At 48.9% G+C, this 21,905-nt stretch overlaps 1 protein-coding gene across 1 annotated transcript; it reads left to right on the plus strand.

The window, feature by feature from the left end:
- Nucleotides 1-1,861: 1,861 nt before the first annotated feature.
- FBP1 (fructose-bisphosphatase 1) lies at nucleotides 1,862-21,506 on the plus strand (the record flags this gene model as incomplete). The annotated part of the gene is made up of 7 exons (XM_080923053.1): nucleotides 1,862-2,031; nucleotides 11,674-11,836; nucleotides 14,104-14,196; nucleotides 15,288-15,428; nucleotides 17,716-17,853; nucleotides 19,268-19,387; nucleotides 21,315-21,506. 7 exons carry the CDS (start codon nucleotides 1,862-1,864, stop codon nucleotides 21,504-21,506), a joined length of 1,017 nt encoding a protein of 338 aa, XP_080779179.1.
- Between the last annotated feature and the right edge of the window lie 399 nt (nucleotides 21,507-21,905).

The raw sequence follows: 21,905 nt of genomic DNA on the forward strand, positions 1-21,905 counted from the left end.
GATCTCTGTGGTTTTTGTTGAGCTCATTATTGTGACTGTATTATGGATCAGCCTCCCCCATCCCACCCTGATGTGGCCATCAGACTATTCAATATTGTCTTCGGTGATGAGAGGGTAATTTCTTAAGAAAATGAGTCACTGGAGCACAGGGTGGGGTAGGTAGTCAAAGAAGAGAGATTTGAAAAAAAGGGAATGGTAGTGGAGGGCATGCTAAGAGGCAGTGTGTCCAGAGAGGGTAGTCCTGGAAGGGAGTGCCAAGGAGTAGTGGGCCCGGGACAGGGCAGGAAGCTTCAAGCCCACCCCATATGAAAAATAGCCCAGATTGACAAGTAGTTTGATAGCAATATTTGTACACCAGACAGGGGACACAATCGGGCTACACAGAAGGCATGCTGCCAGCTCTCCCAGCCATAGCTCTTGGCAGTCTGTCCCTACATCATGTAGAATAAAGCAGGACGTCGCCTGCCAGCTTAAACTCCAGAGCTTCTTCAAGAACTATGACTAGAACCATAGTGTCTTGCTATGGTTTGTGAGATCTGTCATATTACCCTTCTCCCTTTTCTCCTTACTTTCCTGGTGTCTGTGTGCCTGTTAGGTTGCACAGGTGAGATCACAGGACAACCTTGGGCACTGTTCCTTGGGCACCGACCATCTTATTTTGAGAGGTGGTCTCTTATAAGCTTGGCACTTAGCTGATTTGCACTAGACTGGCTGGCTAACCAGCCCCACAGACAAGTCCTCTCTGGCATCCTTCACCTTTTTGCTCGAATTACTTTCCCGGTGAACTTTTCTCTGACCCCGCCCCCCTGCCCCCAGTTTATTATTCCCAGCATTCCCTGTTTATTGTTCTGTTTTTCACGTTCCCCTATGCCAATGTGGAAACAGATCCATGGTTTGTTTTTGCTTCTTTTTGCTATCTGTCTGTTAAACTCTACACTCAAAGAGAGCAGGAATTTATCCTCTTTCGGGCTCTGGGCTCAAAGAAAGCAGGTGTTCTGGCAAGCACAGGACCTAGTCAGTGACTGTTCTGCAAATCAGCCTATGACTTGCTACAGCTAGAAGAGAAACAGGTGAGGATGCTGGCAGCGGAACTGCCTGGTCTCAGAGAATAGTTTTCTGCGCCTGCAGTAGTTTTCTTGGCGGAACACACTTGTTGGGAACTAAGGTTCTCAACAGTTCTCCAACTCCAGAAACTCAGAGGAGGCAACAATTAAGGGGGATTCAGAGTATATGGGGGATGGGAGAATTTTCTCAAGAGGTATAGGTCAGAAGAGACAGTGATGGTACAGAGAGGTAATGGGAGAGCAGTGGGTAGGGACTGAAACCAGGCCACCTTGGGCACAAGTGTGGCTTTCCCTGAACTACTCAACCTCTCTGAATTTGCTGCTCAGTTTAAGCAGGTGGGTGGGGGTGGGCGGTTGGGATGGGGAGGGAATAGGAGAGGGAGTCCCTCATGCCTCCTCCTGGCTGGTTACAGCGCGGAGGTGGGGGGGCGGACGGGGGGAGGTTGAAGGAGATCCGTTACGGAGATAGCCCAGAGGTAAGGTGGGTGGTGGGGCAATGGAGGAGGAAGTAGCAATGTCAGCGTGGCTTCTAGGGGAGGGTGGAACTGAGGGAGAGGCTAGGAGGACCTTGGCCCGCGGGCAGAAAGGCAGTTGGTGGAGGAAGGGAGCGAGGGGGTGTTTCCTGGGTCAGGGGGCGGAGACCTGGAGATTATAGGCTCCCCCAGGACTCAAGTTCATTGAGCTTGTGCAGACTCAGTCGCCTTCAGTCCTCCCGCTGTGACTGTCACCTGCGGGGCCCCACCTGCCTGCACCTTTAGCCAGCACCTTACAGACAGCACCTGTGCCAGACCCCAGCAATGTCGAACCATGCGCCCTTCGACACGGATATCAGCACCCTGACCCGCTTCGTCATGGAGGAGGGCAGGAAGGCTGGGGGCACCGGCGAGTTGACCCAGCTGCTGAATTCGCTCTGCGCCGCGGTCAAAGCCATCTCGTCTGCGGTGCGCCAGGCGGGCATCGCACAGCTGTGAGTTAGGCCTCTGGCTGCTGCATCTTGTTCATTTAGAGCGCCTGGGGTCTGTTTTTCTGGACCCCTGCTGGTAGCCAGTGTGCCCCCATTTGACACCTAAGATTCTGGTTTCTTACTCTGCTGCACTCACGCCCTCATTCCCCTTTCTCCTGGTGCAATACTGCAGGATCTCTTCTGGTCTCAACTCCCCTTTCCTGCTCTTCCCAGCTTCGTGGTAAACATGAGTGACTCACCAGCTGCCCACCTGGGCCTCAGAGACGAAGTGCAAGTACCCGCACCTTTCTCCCATTTCTCTTTTTAACCTCTGTTACTTTCTATTGGAATTGCAGTCCCAAATTCAGTTTCTAATCCGGTATCACCCTTACCTTAGACAAGTTCCATAAAGTGTATCCATCACTTATCAGTCTGGGAGGAAGGTGATGCCCAGAGTTGTAGGCTGTCTACATAGTACTCAGAGCGCCCCCTCTTTGTGGGGTCAGCTGTAGATCACCTCCTGAGCATCAAAACCTCTCCTTATTTGCGTTAATGCCAGGAGCCGATCTTGCCCAACTAGCAAAGAGCTCAAAGACACAGCAGAGCAAAGTAGGCGGCTTTTGATAAAGTCAAGGATCCGATCTCCTTCCCCTGAACCATTTGGGGACTTTGTTACGCAGACCCTCCTTCAGAAGCAATAGGAAGGGCCTATCCAGTACGTTCCCTTGTGGTGGGGGTGGTGGTGGTGATGATGGTGAATTTTATTATTTGTTTTTGTTTTCGGGACGTGATCTCACTATGTAGATCCTACTGTCCTGGACCTCACTATGAGTAGACCAGGCTGGCCTTGAACTCACAGAGATCTGCTGCCTCTGCCTCCGAGTGGGGACTAAAGGCATAAAGCACCACACCTAGCATGGTGGGTGATTTTAATTCTCTGATCTATAGTATGACCTGTCGGTAGGAACAAAGGAAGAAACATGGAGTCTCCGAACACCTCCATTTTATAAACCACACAACACGTTCTTACTTTGATCTGGCCTGAGCACATGTTTGGAATCTAACTGGTTTTCACACAACCCAACAAAACCCATTAAGAAAAATACTTTCTTAATATTTTTCATACTTTAAAAAATATTCCCTATGAACAACGTAGAACTGGCATGCGAGGTGTGTAGCTAACTCGAACATATAATCCTTTGAAATAGATTTTTAGATGTCCCTCCAAGAGTGTGACCTGTGTCATCTGTGTGTGCATTTATTTCTGGAAAAACTCTGGTTCTACTGTGTGGCTTAGTTGAGATAATCCTTAAGTACAAAATACCTGGTGACATGTACTTTCAAGTGCCAAGCAGGGCCTTGCTAGAGAAACCTAGGAACAGGTCTGTTGGAGATGATGATTCCCTCCTTCCCCCTTCCCCATCTTAGTCCTAAGGAGCCTTTCAGCCAGTACACCCGGGTGAAAGTCTCACTTCAGGTTAAACTTACAGCTGAAGGGTTTAACTCTCTCAGAACTTGGGGGCTTCGTGAGAAACAACAGTTGCCATTTCTTATATTATTTAAAAAATGCACCAGTATTTGTCACAACCCCAGAGAAACTTAGAAACTCCTTAGAAATCCCTTGAGATACCTTACTTTTTAACTAACCTCAGATAATGGTAGTGTGGTTAGGTGGAAGGTGCTAATTTGGGTACAGAAAAGAACATGTACTCATAGACTAGATGGTCACGGCACCAGCTTTGAAGATGCCATCCCAGATTTCTTAAGGAGTTGCACCCATTGACAAAAAAATGCCAAGCTACTCAAAAGATAAGAAGGAAAGCAAGCAGCCCCACCCCTTCCCATGCCAAATTCCCGATACCCACTGTTAATTTGTCTTGGTTATTTTTTCAGATGCTTTTTTTAAATGCTCATGTAAATGTCTATATGACATGTTCATATATGCCTGTATATGTACAGATGTCTATATGTAGCTTTCAAGTAAAAGGGGACTATGCTTACCTTGTTTTTCTCCAGCTATATAAAGAATGTTCTCTGCCACCAGGACGTGACAATCCACCTTCTCCTTTTAACCTGCTCTATGGTGTTTCCCTGAGCAGATATGAGTAGCTTTTAATTCCTCACTACTATGGCTAGCACAGCGGTAGAACAGGCTGCATGAGTAACTGAGGGAAGAAGTTGGATCCTTGTGGGACAGGAAGCATCAGACGATTCACAGGATGATAGGCAGTCAGACCACTAGCAGCCAGATGAGATCTCAAGACAGGCCTTCCAATTAAGCTCATTCAGGCTTTGATGTGTTGGATGGAGAGCCAGTGTGCCCGTAAAGAGCTTATTAAGGCTGCCAGTTGGCCTTAGAACATTCACCCAGAGGGATGGGATGGTTGAAGATCTGCAAGAACCCCACCAAGACTGGTTTCAGCCCTGCTGTCTCACAGGGAAATCTGCAGAGGTGTAATTATGGGCCACATTGCTCCTCTACCTCAGTCAACCACAGAGTTCCCACTGTAGTCATTTCCACTGCTCCATATGACATGACATTATATGATGTATGATCTATGGTACGTGATTAATACAGTAATGGTATAAAGAATATATCTTTAGGCAGCATCTCATACAGCCCAGATCGAGTTCTGGGGAAGGGAAGGCTAGGGGTGTGGAAGAGGAAACGTGGAAAATGGGTGAAAAAGATGAAGTGAGCAAAGCCTTTGTAGCAGAGAGGGTGGGTGTGGCAGAGGTACGGAATGGATCCGATCTGAAAGGCAAAGAGGGTTGCTCTCAAGGAGCTGGTTCTAAAAAATGAGAGTAGAATCATGCCACCCAAACTGAGACAATACTAAACTGCAGACAGAATCAAGGAGTTGTCGACTTCTAGAGGCTTGGGAGCAGTGAGGGGATGTGGCCCTTTGGAAGCCTTGGCTTAGGCTATTGTAGAAATATACAGTCATAGTCTGGGGGCATGTAGGCCCCTTGGCACCTTTGTCCTGAGGCAGAGGGGAAGAGGAGGAGAACATGAGGAGTGGGTTTAGAGAAGCAAGGGGATACAGAACCCAAGAGCCCATTTCAGAGACAAGGAGTTAGGCTTAAATTTCTGGGTCTGCCATTTAATTCAGGTGGTGATATGGGTGGGTGGATGGTGCAGCATTTGAGAGCCTCAGTTTCCCCTATTGTAGGATAAGGACAGCTTTGGGATGGAGAGATGGCTTAGTGGTTAAGAGCACCCACTGCTCTTCCAGAGGTCCTGAGTTCAAATCCCAGCAGCCACATGGTGGCTCACAACCATCTGTAATGGGATCCGATGCCCTCTTCTGGGTGTCTGAAGACAGCGGCAGTGTACTCACATACATAAAATACGTAAATACATCTTTAAAAAAAAGATAGGGACAGCTGCTCTTCAACCTTAGGGAGTTGTTGAGAAGATGAAGGAGCTTACTAATCATAGCCAGATGCCATGATTGCTTTCCCAGAGGCTTACTTATTTCTGCTGTAATCTGTTTCATTTGCACTTCCTTCGCATTCTATTTTGCAGCCACCACATGTATATCAGCTGGAATATATTTCAGGTTACAACATCTGGAGAAGCCATGCCTGCATGAATGCGTGTGTGTAGGTCAGGGCCAACCCTGTGTTGTTTCTCAGAGGCTGTCTTGTCTGCCTTGCTTGTTGAGATGGCATTACTCGTTGGCCCGGAGTTTACTTATTGGTTAGGTAAGGCAAGCTGCCCAGTGAGCTCCTGGGATCTGCCTGTCTCTGCCTCCCCTGCACTGAGATCACAATTGTGTGTAACCGAGCTCTGCTTTTTAAAACCTGGGCTCTAAGAACTAAGTTCCCACACTTTGTCCATGTGTCAAACGCATTACCAACTGTGCCCTCTCTCCAGCTTCCCAGAAACATTTCTTTTCCTTTTCTATTTTAAAGATGTGGTCTTCTCCCTTGTTTGACAGAGGGAAACAGTAGAGAAATCCAGCTCTTGAGTTTGGAACTGCGCGTAAGCTGATGTGAGCTTATGTTTGTCTGCACACTAGCAGAATTTATGGCACAAAAGTGTCGAGAACAGCAGATTCCCATGTTGTTTCTTGGCTCATCTGCACCATACAACACGAGTGTGCTGTAAATCTCATTCTGGGGCAGGATCAGCGCTGGCCCCATACCCTAACATCTGTCCATCTCCAGCCTGCATGAACAAAAGCCAGGGTTGCCTTTGTGACTTAGGAAGTCTTATTTCTCAAAGAACTCCAAGATTTTTCCCACTGGGTTGGTCATTTGCCACAGGATCGATGAATAACTGGGCAGAGTTAGGTTTACCTAGGACCTCAGTGATAAGGTCTAAATCATAATCCTCCTCCCTTTGTCCTGGGTCAGGTGTCCTGAAAACCAGTGTGGGCTACTTGTGTGCTGCCAAGTATGCTACTGCTTACAGCTCTGGTATAGAGAGCAGAAAGAGGGAAATAGCCTGCCAGTGAGAAAGTATTCCCATGTTAGAGTCGAAGGACAGGATACCAGAGGCATGAAGTGACTTACACAGGTCTGACAAGCATGTGGTGGAGCTGAGATTGGAATCTAGAGTCCCGGCCTATAGCTTTGAATGTCACCTCCAGTGCTACACTTCGGTTTTGCTCCTGGAGTTTAGGATGTAAGCTGAAAGAAATACTCTGCTGTTCAGGCTCAAGAACTGTAAATTCTCAGATGCGCCTGACTTGTGTAAGGTCGTTTCCTTTAGTGAATTCCCTTAGCATTTACCTTGCACCCCTGAAGCTCCGGTTCTAGAGTCAGATCTCACCACTCTCAAGACCTCCTGCAGTCTGCCTGCAGCTTCAGAGGTCACAGCTAATCCTTTCTCTAAGATGGTTCAGTGGGTCAAACAGGAGTCAAGAGTCTGTTTTGTGGAGACCCCTGCTACTCTATCCTTCAAGGCTTGAGGAAAGATGACTGACCCCCTTCAGAGACTGATGGTTTCTGGAGGGAAGGAATGTGGGTGCAGATCTGGAACTGTGTAAAGAAGATAAACTCCATGTGTGTGATGAATGATTTGTTTTTTGTTTTTGTTTTCAATAATTTTTTTTTATTCACTTCACATCCCCATCATGGCCTCACTCCCTCTCCTCCCAATCCCACCCATGCTTCTTTCCTTCTTTCTAAAAGATGGGGGAGACCCCTTTAGTACCACTCCACCCTGGGGCATCTAGTTATAGCAGGACTAGACACGTCCTTTCCCACTGAGGCTCAACTATGCAGTCCAGGTAGGGGGACGGGGAGCCAATGGAGGAAACAGAGACCAAGACAGCCCCCACTTCACTCGGTAGGGTTCCACATTAACACCAAGCCCCATGTTTGGTACCGATATGTAGGGGGCTATGTCCAGTTCCCTGGTTGGTGGTTCAGTCTCTGTGAGCCCCCACTGACCCAGGTGAGTTGACTCTGTGGTCTGCTTGTGGTGTCCTTGACCCCTCTGACTTGCTACTTCTATTCCCCACGCTTTTCCAAGACTTGGCTGTGGGTCTCTGCATCCGTTTCCATCAGCTGCTGAGTGAAGCCTCTCAGAGGGCAGGTGTGCTAGGTTCCTGTGTGCAAGCATGGCAGATTATCAATAGTGTCATTAATAGAGACCCCATGGAATCTCTCACATAGGATAATCTCAGGTTGGGGGAAGTCATTGGCCAGCTGCTCGCTCAACCTTTGCTTCATCTTTATCCCTGTCTGTACATCTCGTAGGCAAGACAAATTTCAACTTGAAGTTTGTGTGAGTGGATTGCTGTCCCTCTCGCTCCCCCAGAAGTCCTGCCAGGCTACAGGAGGTGACCGCTTCAGTCTATAGCCCCCTTTGGTAGAAATTTCAGCCACCCACTTCCCCCATTACCTCCCCAGCCCTAGGCCTCCAGCTAGTTCCAGAGATGCCTCCCACTGGTTTCCATTCTCATTTCCAGCCTTCTCCGGACCCACTTCCCCATACCTGAATGATGGGCAATTTTCATTGTCAGCCTGACCGGATCTAGAAACATAGGGGTTGGTGAGGTGCAGTTTTGAGTGTTTGGGGAGGGCATTTCCAGAAGGTTAACTCAGGTGGGAGTGGAGGGCACCATCCTGTGGTGCTCTTCCCTGTTCCCTTGACCTGTAGTGCAAACTCACACATTTCTTCTGCCAGGATGTTCTGTTCTGGCCATGGCACTATGGGCTAAACTTTCTTCTTAAACTATTTCTTGCAGGAGTTTGGTTGCAACTACTGGCAAGTAGCTGATATAATGTGCCCTTCAGTTCTTGACTTCCTTGAGGAAGTGTGTGTTTGCACATGTTTACATACGTGTTTGGCACAAGTGTGGAAGACTGAGAACAACTTGCAGGAGTCAATTCTTTCCTTCAGTTGTCAGTGTGAACAAAACCTACCTTTTCCTGCTAGTCATCTTGCTGCCTCTTGAGAATTTTTTTTGTAGATTTATTTATTTATTTAATGTATGTGAGTACACTGTTGCTGTCTTAAACACACATCTCATCACAGATGGTTGTGAACCACCATGTGGCTGCTGGCCTCAGGACCTCTGGAAGAGCAGTCAGTGCTCTTAACTGCTGAGCTGAGCTAGAGAGTAAAAATACCCTTCAACCCCCCCTTAAGAGTATTTTTAAGGGATTATTTTTTTCCCTCTGTCAAACCTACAAAAACCTTGATTTCTGGCCTTCCACTGGCCAGTTGTCCCTCTATAGCAGCCCTTCTGTGGCTCTTAGAGTGTGACCAGGACTGCCTTACTCTGACCTTACATCATTGGCTAGTGAAAAGCTGTGTACAGTAGAAAGGAACAGAGGCCCGACTCACTCAGTCACTGGGCTGTGAGTCAAGACTTAAGTCAGCCATGACCCACACATTGCTGCTGTTACTGCAGTAGTGTTATTGACTGGCAACTGAAAATGTGCTCTCCTGAGCCCAGTGTCTACCTTCAAGACACGTCGCTGTGTTTTTTTAAGGGGCATCTAAGCACCCGAGCTTCCCAGAGCAAGCCCTCACACTTCCTGTCCTACAGAAGTTGTATGGTGCACCTATGAGTTTAGAGGTTTTGGGAAGAGGCAGACCCTCACTGGGGACCATTGCACTAAGGTGAATGGGAGTCCTGGAGGTGTTGAGTGAAACTGGTACCTCAGCACAGTGGAGAACCCCTGAGGAGTGTGATTGGGACATGAAGAGCATCTTCCTGGACAGGCAAGCCCCTGTGACTTTTGGCTTCCTGCACGCTGCTGGCTTCTCTCTGACCCCTGGGGTCACATCCCCTAAGGTCCTGGAACAAGTGCAGAGTATGAGCCTAATCTAAGGCCACCTCTGATGACACCACTGTCACCCCCATAGCCCAGGGTCTGCTCACACGTCTGAAACCGAAGGCGCTGAAAAATGAGCCTAGTGGCCACTGCCTTTACCAAAACTCAGGATCCAGTCATCATGGGAGAAAGACATGAAACGTTTTTAAAAGCTACTTTTAAGGATGTTTATACTGCACACAGCCGTTTCTTTTAGAAAAAAAAAAAAAAAAAAAAAAGCAGACTGTCTCCTCTGAATTGCTTCTGTACCTTTGCTTTGTAGTCATTACCAACTGGTTCAGGCTTCATTGGGGATTTGGGGTATCTTCTCTTTCAAAAACCAACCAAACAACCAGCAAATTCCGTGCACTTGGACACCCGACACTGAGTGCCTTTCCAACCAACCATCTAAAGTACTCACCCTGCTCATGGACATCTGTAATTAATTATCCACCTGCTACCTGACAGCCACAGGCTCTCTCACCATCACACTTATTTGGAAACAATTTCTTGTTTGTCTTTTCTCACTTCAGTATTAAGCTCCCTGAGGTGGGGAGAGGATGGGGTGGGGGAGTGGGGGTTGGTCTGCCCTATTCAGTAATGCTGCCCTAGCATGGTAGGTTCTGAGGAAGTTATTTGTAGAATTTAAGAAGGCTTGGGCTTTTAAGTAAAATGCACTGGGCTAGCAGGAGCAGGTGAGACTGGGACCCATGGGAAGGAGATCCATTCTCCCACAAACTCACCTAGTTTCAAGGGATCTCTTGCCAGGAGCCTATCCCTCAGTATGTTGTGTTGAGAAGTGCTGGTACCTTTAAGAGGTGGAGCCCAGTGGGAGGTGGCAAGCTGGCCCCTCCCCCTCACCTGCCAAGTCTCCTTTTCCTAGGCACTCTATGCAGACAGAAAGGGTTCTTGTCAAAGCTGGTACTATGTTTGCACCTTCCATCTCTCTCATTGGAAGCTCAGTACTGCTTCAGCTTCTCCTCATAGTTGTGATAAACTATACCAAGGTGCCTGTCTGCAGTGCCCAAATCCTTTGCCTGGGGCTCTCTCATCTACTCTGCCTCAACTGTTCAGGCTCCCCAGAATTGATTCCATCTGTATCCCTGAAGTGCCAAGGGCTGTACTGAGAGACTCTCTCTCTCTCTCTCTCTCTCTCTCTCTCTCTCTCTCTCTCTCTGTGTGTGTGTGTGTGTGTGTGTGTGTGTATTTTAATGGCACCTGGGAGATGCCATTTCACATGTGCACACAGGGGAGAGAGGGAGACCCAGAGACCAGGGAACCACAGAGCTGAGGTTTTCACAGGGGGCTGCTGTTGACATCTTTATGTTCCATTTTCTCCTGTCAGTATCGTTCCCCTTCTAAGAGTAGCCATGATGGTGGCAACCTCAAGCTAGAGGGAGAAAAGCTGTCAGTGCTGACCCGTGAAGGAGAAGCACGGGGACAGTGATCCTCAGCAAGTGTCCAGACACCCTCTTCCACCAGTGTGGGCTTCCCAGCTGAGGCCAGGGACAGGCTGCCCGGTTATGGGCTGCTTGGTCTTATTGACGCAGGAACAACAAGGCAGAAGAGAAGAGGTGGAGGGGCCAGAGGGCAGGGCTCTGTTTTCCATTCTAGAAGGAAGTGACAGCTATGGGGGTTGATGCTGACAAATGAGACAACTGGCCCTTTGTGTGGTCATTTCTAGATTGGGTTGCCAACCCGTACAGAAGCAATTTAGGTTTGGGGCATGAGGGTATGTTTAAGCACGGGGCTGGGGCTGTAGCTCAGTTCGTTGAGTGCTTGTGTAACATGTGCAAAGGCGTGGATCCCATCCTGTTTCTATAGTCTGAGTGTGGAGGCAGAAGCAGGAGGACCGATGGCCACTCGCCTCCCCTGCATTCAAACAGGCCAGGCTGCAGTTTGGATGGACATCTCAGCTTTCAGGGAGCTCACGGAGAAAGTCAGAACCAAAGCTTCTTGGTCCTCCCACCCTGGAGGACTGACTCCATCCACCCAGAGACCTAGAGGACCATTAAGAGCAGCTCCTGCTGGGGGCTAGAGGGGACAGCTCACTGCCAGCAGCTCCCTCCCTCCAACCCAGGCTTTCTTCCCTGTTTTCAGCGGATGCATTGAACCTTTCACCCATAAGTCTAAACACTGGTTCTCACACATAATAAACAACATAAGCATCTTTGGTTTTGTAAAAGGCATGGATCGTAGAAATTAATACATACCCCACCAGGCAAGGCCACCCTTCCTGCACTGTCCTTCCAGGAACCAGGGATGCCTGGCATGTCTGCCTTCCTTCCTTCCAGATCCATTCACGGTTGCTCTCAGGGAGGTTGTGGTGGCCTTGGCTCATTTTCTATGTATGTATGTGTTTTTTTTTTTTTTTTTTCTTCCCTCTAGCTATGGTATTGCTGGCTCAACCAATGTGACTGGGGACCAAGTGAAGAAACTGGACATACTTTCCAATGACCTGGTGATCAACATGCTGAAGTCGTCCTATTCTACCTGTGTTCTTGTGTCCGAAGAAGATAAAAATGCCATCATAATAGAACCTGAGAAGAGGGTGGGTCTGTGTCTACACCTCTGAAGGCTTGCATGTGGCCATTTTCCTTCTTGGCTTCATGGAAGATTCACTTCTCTTAGCTAGATTTCTAGTGATTTCCCAGCTTCCTCTCTGTTCTGTCTTCCCACCATGTTCTCCTTCGCAAACCTCTCCTTTGAACATGGCCCCAGAGGCTCCCTTGGTCCTGCTCTCCCCACCTCTCCAGGGTGTGTCTCTCTCATCACTGCTGTGTTTAGTGACTGTTAAAGCCTGACTTCTGAGAGTTACCTGCTCGTCATGACCAATCTCCAACCTCAGTGTTCACCCCACCACCAAGCTGAGCTGCCTCCCTTTTCCATCCCTGGCTCAGGCCCTGGGGTTCTCTGGTGCTCAGATGGCCTTTCGAGGGCAGAGAACAAGCAACTGTCTGTATGTCCCAGAATCTAGCTCCACCCCAGCATGCTGTAGGACTCAGTGATAAAGAGCTGGGGGAGGATGGAGCAACCTCTGGGGGCACGTTCAACACCGCAGAGACACCCCGGGGGAATTTTGAGTGTGACACGCTACAGGGCAGAGTTTGACTCCTATAAGACAGCGGCAGCTGGTCATACTTAAGCGTCTTTCCTGATCAAGACAAACAGGGCACGGAAGAGCAGAACTGGGAAAGAAAATCAGATTAAATGTTCAGCTTGTGTTGACGGGAGTAAGGGGTAGAAGCCAGCCTAGAGTGACCTGCTCTACAGCCCTTGTAAAGCATCACTACATGCCACAGAAGTCCCTGATCCTCCAGCAGCGGCCCCTCCCCCAGCCCCAGGTGACAAGCCATCACAGTGGCTGCTGTCTCATTTTCCCGTCTAAGGTTTCCTGCATCTGTGGAAATGACTTGTTAAGCACAGGCAATGAGGGAGTCCCCTGACTCTGGGAGAGAAGCTGGACTGGAGATGGGAATCTCCCAGTGCTGAGATGGTAACGGACTCTCCCCCTGGAAAACGTCTCCAACCGGCCTGCACGCGCACTGTCTCTGTGGCATCAACCGAGCTCGGAAGAGCCTGTTCAGTGAGCTCTCCTGAGCTGGAGCTGGCCAGCCCCAGTGCCACCTACACTTCCTTCAGGAGTCATAGCAGGGATTTTTGTTGAGAAATCTGTACACTATAGTGTAGAGTATCCATAGAGAGAGTCAGTAAAGAAGCCGATAGCCAATGAGCTGAGGCAGGAAGCAGGAGGCAGAACACGGGCAGGAAGAGAGAGGATTCTGGGAAATAGGGCCGGGACTGACAGAGAGGAACTGACACATGGTAGACAGAGAATAGCTTAAATGGGCTAATAGGCTACGAGTTAGTCAGGGAGTGAGCCAATGCTTATGGCCAAGGCATTTAATAATAACTAGTTAATCGCAGAGTCTATGAAGGGAAACTGGAAAGGGTATATTTACAAGTGGTGCTGAATGTGAGGCACCATTTCTAATCATAATGTTAATAATTCGGTCTTTTTTCCTTTCCCAATTCCTGCTCTGGGATGATGACTCTGAGATTAAATATTTATTAGTAAATACCTAGGCTATAAGCTTTGGCTCATTCCTCACTAGCTGATAACTTACTTAACCATTTAAACTATTTTATGCCGACAACTTGGTTGGTTACCTCTTCTTTAGTCTTGGCCCACTTTCTCCTTCTCATCTCCTCGGTGTCTCCCTCAGCGTCTCTCCAAATTCATCTGCCTGCTGGTTTGTGTCTGTCTTCTCAGTCCTTCTCCCACCTTGTTTCTCCCCTCGGCTCTCTTTTATCTCTTAACTATTTCCCAGAATCCTCCCTCTTCCTGCCAGTGTCCCACCTCCTGTTTCCTGCCTCAGCTCATTGGCCATCAGCTTCTTTATTGATGGGTGATGCTAGTAATAGAGCCTCTACCAAATGTGAGTGACTACTCTTAAAAAACACCCAAGTGCTAAGAATGGCTTCCCATGCCCCAGAGGCCTTAAAAGTAAGAGAAACAAACGACCGATTCTGTTTTGCTTCTTTCCCTTGGGGCTTCCAGGACTCTCTCAAACCAAATCTGATTCAGTTACATCAGTGGCGTAGGAAGCAATGATTTAATGATCTGGCTTCTGTCACTCTACTTTCTATTATAAATGGTACTTTCCCTGTCTGTCTGTCTGTCTGTCCCTCCATCTTCTCATACTCCCAGACAGAATATAAATGAATAAGGCCATCCCCCCACCCCACCACCACCTTGTCTTTTAGAGTCTACCCAATGCCTACTCACCTTGTTTGCCGTCTGTTTCCTTTGCCCAGGGCAAATACGTTGTCTGCTTTGATCCCCTTGATGGCTCATCCAACATCGACTGCCTTGTGTCCATCGGGACCATTTTTGGCATTTACAGAAAGGTAAAGTGTACAAAGCCCCCCATCCCCACACCAGCCCACTGGCTTTGATCCAGTGGATCGATAAATAAGTGTGGAGCATAAAGCCGTGGGGCTTGAACAGATCTTCAGTAATGTCTCAATGCCCTGCATAGAACCGCACAGCTGCTGAGATATAGTGGACGGAGAGTGGCGCCATTTTACTCTTTCAATCCTTAGTCTCTCTCAGTCTCTCTCTCTCTCTCTCTCTCTCTCTCTCTCTCTCTCTCTCTCTCTCTCTCTCTCTCTTTCTCTCTTGCAAAAGATGGCAAGGAAGATGTTGTGACAACCCCCCCCCAAACTAGCCCAGCCTGTCCCACCCACTGTTTTCTTCCTTAAACCGAGAAAGCTCCCCCCCCCCCAAAGTCCTTTTCATACAACACAGAGAACAAAACCAAACAAGTCTCCTCACTTGAGACAACCCTCCTCCCTCTTAGTCTAGTCTTCCTCGAGTCATTTAAAAGTATTTGGTCCCCATATCCAAGAATGGAACTGTTAGAGGAATGGTTGTTTGCCCTTGTGAGAGAAAAGCCTTTCTTTTCCTCCCCTCTCCGGCTCCCCCCACCCCACCAAGCCCCCAGCCTCAGGTAACCTCCAGTCCCTCTCAGCTTCTGTAAGACCAGCTTTAACTTGTGCTCTTACTCTGGGTTACTGGAGAAAACGGGAGCAGCGCCTAGTGTGTCATCTGCTGACTCCAGGGAAATTCTACAAACTATGTTTCTGAGAATCTCTTTGCCATGGGAGTAACTGACCACACACACTGTGTGTGTGTGTGTGTGTGTGTGTGTGTGTGTGTGTGTGTGTGTGTGTGTGTGTGTGTGTGTGTGTGGTGTGTGTGTGTGGTGTGTGTGTGTGTGTGTGTGTGTGTGTGTGTGTATGAGAGAGAGAGAGAGAGAGAGAGAGAGAGAGAGAGAGAGAGAGAGAGAGGGAACATGAACTGTATTAACGGGTCAGGAAGGTTGTGAACCATTGCATTAGAGGAAGGGTTCCACCGCGCATCCTTACTGATGGCTGAACTGGGAGAAAAGACCACAAGACAAAATGAGAACATCCCTTTGTTTTCTCTCTTGCTTTAGAAAACTACCGGTGAGCCTTCCGAGAAGGACGCTCTGCAGCCAGGCCGGGATCTGGTGGCAGCGGGCTATGCGCTTTATGGCAGTGCCACCATGTTGGTCCTTGCCATGGATTGTGGTGTCAACTGCTTCATGCTGGACCCGGTGAGACATCTCTTAGGCTGAGTGGCTTCGAGCTTGTACCTGATGTGTGTGTATGTGTGTGTGTGTGTGAGTGCATGTGTGTATGTGTGCCACCCAGCATGGGTACTGAGAACTGATCCCAAGTCCTGTGGAAGAGCAGCAAATGCTGGACCACCTTTCCAGCTCCCTCCTTTTTCTCTTTTTCCTTAAAAACAAAACAAACCAACAACAGAAACCATATACTCGAGATACAAGGTGCAGCGTGCTGTCCTCTGTGAGAAGCCTGTGAGGGATTTGCTTGGGATGCGGCAAATTGCTGTAAATTGGAGCATGGTCTCTCTGCCTTTGATCTGCGAATGCTTAACAAAACTGTACTTTCACCTTCCTGGGAGCAGGGGCACTTAATTAATAAACTAACACTGGAGAGGAGGGTGACTGCACAAGTCAAAATCCTGAGTGATCTTTAATCCGAGAGAAGGGTACAGCTTCTGAAAGCAGCGATGTCTGCCAAAGTGTTGCCTGTCCAGATTGTCCAGTCCTCCAGACAAGCTCCTGGTACCCTCTCTTTCTTTTGAGTTAACAAACATTGGGGGGGGGGGTGAGATTAAGTCTCTTGACTGCCGATTGCATACGGGCTTGTAAATAGGTGGGTTTCTGGGTATTTGGGAGCCTCCCTCTCTCCCTTCCCAGATACAGATGTTTACTGGATCAGTGCAACAGCTGGAGTGTTGCCTGGCTGATTGCCAGAGCTCCTTTTGATTTGCACCCCTTTGCTTTCTCACTCTCTGGCCAGAGGCAAGGCTGCTTCAGGGAGATGCAAAGTGCCTCTCCCTTCCTTGCATCTCCTCTGCAAGGACAAGCCCGTGGCTGAGACCTACCTGTGGCTACAAGTGGGGGTTTCTAGCAGGCTGCAGCTTCCGCTGGGCTTTTATAGCTCCCGGCTCTATGTGTAGGAGGCTCTCCTTCACCTTCTGGGTACCAAGATGGCTGCCAGGGAAGCATGGGAGCCCAGGTTCTGCAGGTAGCTCCAGCTGTTTGCTCTGAGACCGGTTCCTTTTTCAGATACTTTAGCTGGAGATATGTATCTCTTGTCTTCCTGACTATACAAAAATGCTCCTGAAAGTTTGTGGCCCAAGTTTTTAGAAACCAGAAGGCACAAAAGTGAAAACTGTGAAGACTTTCTTGCAGTGATGCATTCTGTGACCTTAGTTAATTCTGCCTCTTCCCCTCCTCCTTCTCCTACTCATCCTCTTCCTCCTCCCCCTCCTCTTCCTCCTCCTCCTCTTCTTTCTCCTCCCCCTCCTCTTCTTCTTCCTCCTCCCCCTCCTCTTCCTCCTCCTCCTCTTCTTCCTCCTCCCCCTCCTCTTCCTCCTCCTCCTCTTCTTCCTCCTCCCCCTCCTCTTCCTCCTCCTCTTCAGTTCTCCCTAACCTCAACATCCCTCTGTATCTTCAGGAATGAGTCTTATTCTCACATTTATTTATTGTTAGCCACTTTTCTATTTCACATACTTTTTCCATTCCTGTGCCCTAGTGGGTTTTTCTTTTTTCACTTCTTGACAACTTCATACATGTATGTAATGGGTTTTTGTCAGTTTCATCTCCTAGATTTTCTCTCTCCTTTGATAGCCAGTCCTCTCCCTATTTTCATGTCTAGTGTGTGTGTGTGTGAGAGAGAGAGAGAGAGAGAGAGAGAGAGAGAGAGAGAGGGAGAGAGAGAGGGAGAGAGAGAGAGAGAGAGAGAGGGAGAGAGAGAGGGAGAGAGAGAGGGAGAGAGAGAGAGAGAGAGAGAGAGAGAGAGAGAGAGAGAGAGAGAGAGAGAGTACTTAAAAAGAGTTGCTTGATTGGGCGCCAGGCATGGGCAATGGCTGTTTATAGGGGCATAGACAACTTATTTATCAGTGACCATGACAATGAGGAAAATGACCCTAGGAACATTAACTGACAATTGTGCTTTATGGAGGGGATGGGACCTCATGAGTCCCTCCCCCATCTACGATGTTGGAGCCAAGATTCTCAAAAAGTAGTCCAGGTTGACCCTAAGCTCCCAATCCACCCATCTCAACCTCTCTCATATTGGGATAAGAGTTGTACTCTCCCATGTCTGGCCTTGTGGAAACCATTTGCACTCTTAAATCCTGTATTACCCTGTGGAAGTTGGCATTCTCTCACTCTGTGTTCTGCTCACCACTGGAGCCTTGGGCTGCATGCATCACTGTGCCCGGGGTTGAGGCGTGTCCATGTCCCATGCTTTGTCCATGCCCGGGGGAGCTTGCTGGTCATTGGTCTACCTTTCTCCCTTGTTTCAAAGTCCATCGGAGAATTCATTATGGTGGACAGGGATGTGAAGATCAAGAAGAAGGGTAACATCTACAGCCTTAATGAGGGCTATGCCAAGGACTTTGACCCTGCCGTCACTGAGTATGTCCAGAGGAAAAAGTTCCCTCCGGTGAGTGAGACAGCAGGTGGGACTGGTAGTGTGTTCAGTCCTGGGAGGAGTGTCCTTGAGAGCTAAAGGGACACTTATTGAGAAGGGTCTGGACTTTACATGGGACTCTCTCTTTATGAGAAAAATCCACTGATGTGAATTTTATCCTGGATATGAAGGGGAGGGGTGTGGAAACCATGGAGCCCTAGATGCCTGGCTGGAAAGCTTGCTCAGAGACATCAAAACCCAAATATTATTTTATTTTTTATCTCCCAGCATATCAAAATCTGGACAATAATGTCAACCAGATGAGCTCCTTTACAACAATCAAGCATTTCTATTTTGATTGAAATAGAAATGGGGGATGGGGGCTGGCACCCAAGCACCTACTATGTGAGTTGTGTACCTTCAGGCCTACACCTTGGTGGATTTCTGTCTATCATATGGAGATGGTCAGTGCCAGGTAGGGGAGATGGCTCAATGGTTACACTGTGTGCTTCACAAGCATGGGGGCAGGAAATTGGTACCCCAGGTCCAGCTTTCAGGAGGCCTGCCCGTAATACCAGTGTGTGGAGGGAGAGATGGGACCTCCTGAGTGAACGGTAAGCTAGGAACGCCAACTCTTCAAGCTTTGGGTTTATGTGAAAAACCCTGTCTCACTATCTAAGGTGGGGGGTGATGAAGGAAGACACTAGACATCAATCTCTTGCTTCCACATGCACTTACATTCCCATAACCCCTGGCACATACAAACAGGATACACACCTGCATGGACACCACCAAACACACACAGACACACATAGACAAACAGACACATACATGATGGCCAATGTCTATATTGCCACCTCCCTACAGAGGTTACTAATTAAGGAATCTGGAGTCAAAAAATGGTTGATTGTCCAGGAGGCTCTACAGCGGTGTCTGATTCTGAGGATGCATTCCACATGTTAACACGCCATTCAGGGTCTAGCCCCAGACTTCCTCTCTAGTATGGGTTTTTCTCCTTCCCAGAGCACAATCCCGAGCACACAGACATGCCAGCGAGCCCTGTGGCAGCAGCCCTTGCCCCTCTGCTGCTCCGTCCTGGCTTGTACCGAGTCTTCTCCCACAAAACATACAGCTTTTCACCTGCCCACGTTTTTACCTTGACAACATCCTTCAAGCTAAATTTTTCATGTTGCCCGTTCCAACCCCACAGCCAGGACCAACCACACCCTCCTCGGAAGCTACTGCCAGAACGTGTCCCGTTGGGAGATATTCAGTAGGCCTTGTCCCCATAATCTCCCCTCTTCTCAGGAATAGGATTCTCCTCTCATGTCTTATGCCAGTTCAAAGTGAGCATCTGTAAGATCCTTGGCAAGTAGCTATGGAGGAGAGTAAGCATCAGGACACCGAGGTTTATGCCTCTTATCTTTTGTTCTTGTTAACTTTGCAGGATAATTCAGCTCCCTATGGTGCTCGGTATGTGGGGTCCATGGTGGCCGATGTTCACCGCACTCTGGTGTATGGTGGGATCTTTTTATACCCTGCCAACAAGAAAAGTCCAAAAGGAAAGGTATGTCCATCCCCCGAGGATGTGAGAGGGAGAGAGGGGCAGTGGATTTCATCTCCAGCCTGGGAGGATTTGACTTCATTAAGAAAAAAAAGGGGGGGTCATGGAGCCCACGAACACTCCTGTGGTTGCTAAGAGGTCTGTGACATAGTCTCTGGATGTGAGGCACAGCCCAGGTTGTCTCAAGTGATGTCCCAGGAGGGCCCTGTCAAGGCAATGGCAAAAGAGAATTAATGGAGACCCGGCAGGGGACTAACAGTGCTCAGAGCTTCTGGGGCTCGGGTTTGGCTTGGGCCGAATGAGTTCCATTTATGATGGGAAATAAAAAAGCCTTGTCTCATTACCAAGACAGAAAATCAAATACGCATTGCAGAGAGGGGGTGTGCTTTGATGCCCCCCCCCAAGAGGCCTAAAACAGACGTAGCTAATGAACTCGACATTTGCTGCTTGGAAAGTAATGTTGTCTGATGAGGACAAGGCTTCCAGGTGGGTTTTTCTACTGACTGCAGTGGCCATGTAATGGCCCAGTTCCCAGCAACTCACAGGCTAGTGTGACTCTTCTAATGCTGGCTAAAGGATCTTTGCTTCTTCACACAAGGCTACCAAATGCTTCCTTTTCCCATGTCCTCTTTGACACCCACCGTGCCCTTCCTCTCTTTCTCTCCCTCTCTGTCTCTGTCTCACTCTCCCCACCCTCCAGTCTCCTGTGGCCCAGAGTGGTTTTGAACTTTCTATGTACCCAAGGGCGACTTTGAACTTCTGATCCTCCCCCTTCCACCTCCTGAAGGCTGGGTGGTGTGAACCACCGTGCTGGGTTCTACGCAGCACCAAGGATCAAATTCAGGGCGAGACAGGCACTCTTAGCAACTGAGTTACATCCCCAGCAACAGTGCCCTTCAGATGTCAGGAACCGAGTCTGCACGTCTGACAGATCTGCTTGGAGGCTCCTGCACAGTGTGTGCCTCACTGAAAATCATGTCACAGCCCAGACGTGTACAGCCAGCTTGCTCTTTATCACACTTCCTCAAGCAACTCACTTTCCTTTTCTTCGATAGAACTGTGGAGATTCCCAACTCTCCCTCCAACCCCTCTTCTCTACCCCCCCACCCCACCTCCCCCTACCCCGCCCCCTTCCCCCACCCCACCCCACCTCCCGGACCCTATCCCCATCCCTCTCCCCCCACCCCACCCCCTCCCTCCAGCCCTTTTCAGGCTTTCAAGTTTGGCTCTCGTTCCCATATGGAAACAGACTCAGGAATCTCCATAGGCCAACCGCTTGAAAATGCACTCAATAAAAAGAATTAATATTCAAAAGCAAACACCAAGATATATGGCAGACAAAATTCCAGCCCCGGAGCATTAGGAAGTTTCCAAGAGGAGTGCACAGGGCTGGAGACAATAGTCCACTGTTTGGAGGGGCCAGTCTGCCTTCCAGATGTCTGCAGCCAGACACCACTGTGGATTTTAAAAATGCTTTTAGAACAGACAGAGCTCCATCCAACACACACGGAATCACTCATTAAGTCCAGTCTCTGGCTGTAAAGAGTCGGGAACTGTTAGCACTGCCAAATGTCACTCTGTCCCAAATCCAGGTGGTCTGCCTCATGTTTGCCTCAGGTGGCTGGCTGAGGCTCTGGCTCCATGAATGGTTTTATTCAGCCGAATAGCTAATGATTTTTGTCTCAGATGCATTCTGGGACACAAGGGAACTTTCCTAATTCAAAAGCAGAGGGGAGGGAGGGGGAGGGGAGACGGAAGGGGGAGAGGGGAGGGGGAGACAAACAGAGAGAAAGGGAGGGAGGAAGGGAGAGGTGTTATCACAGAAACTCCCACCAGCTCCTAGGCAGAGCTTTACATTAGAACAAGGTCCCCCAACCCTAAGGGTGCTTCCCTCCGTCTGAAGACCCCCGTCTCTGGTCTTGCTTCTCAGCTGCGGCTGCTGTATGAGTGCAACCCCATCGCCTTCGTCATGGAGAAGGCCGGTGGGCTCGCCACCACAGGGAGCCAAGACATACTAGACATCGTTCCCACTGAGATCCACCAGAGGGCGCCAGTCATCATGGGGTCCCCTGAGGATGTGCAAGAGTTCCTGGAGATCTGTAAGAAGCACAAAGCCAAATGAAGATGGGCCCTGCCCCTGCCTCAGAGCAGAGCCCACATGTCTCTACTCCATCCTGACTGCTCGTTGTATGTTCTTAGAAACAAACTTAACAGTGTGGATAGTTTCACGGCTTAATGCTTCGCAACGCCCAAGGTCACCTCATCTACTGGCTAGAGTGCCATTATATCAGGTAATAAATGTTTTGAGTAGGTAGGTGAAGGAGAAATAAACACATTCTTCCTTTAGAAATTTTTTTTTTCAGTGCTCTGTTTCAATATAACATTAGATAGCTCATTTACTCCCCACAACGGCAGCCGTGCTGGAACGCTGGGTTGGGTCCGTTTTATCCACGATGACATGGAGAACCGAGGGTCAGTGAAACCTGCTGAAGGTCTTCAGCCAGCAGGTGGCAGGTAGGGC

This window comes from Micromys minutus (genome assembly GCF_963924665.1).
Source record: "Micromys minutus genome assembly, chromosome: 1".
NCBI lineage: Eukaryota > Metazoa > Chordata > Mammalia > Rodentia > Muridae > Micromys > Micromys minutus.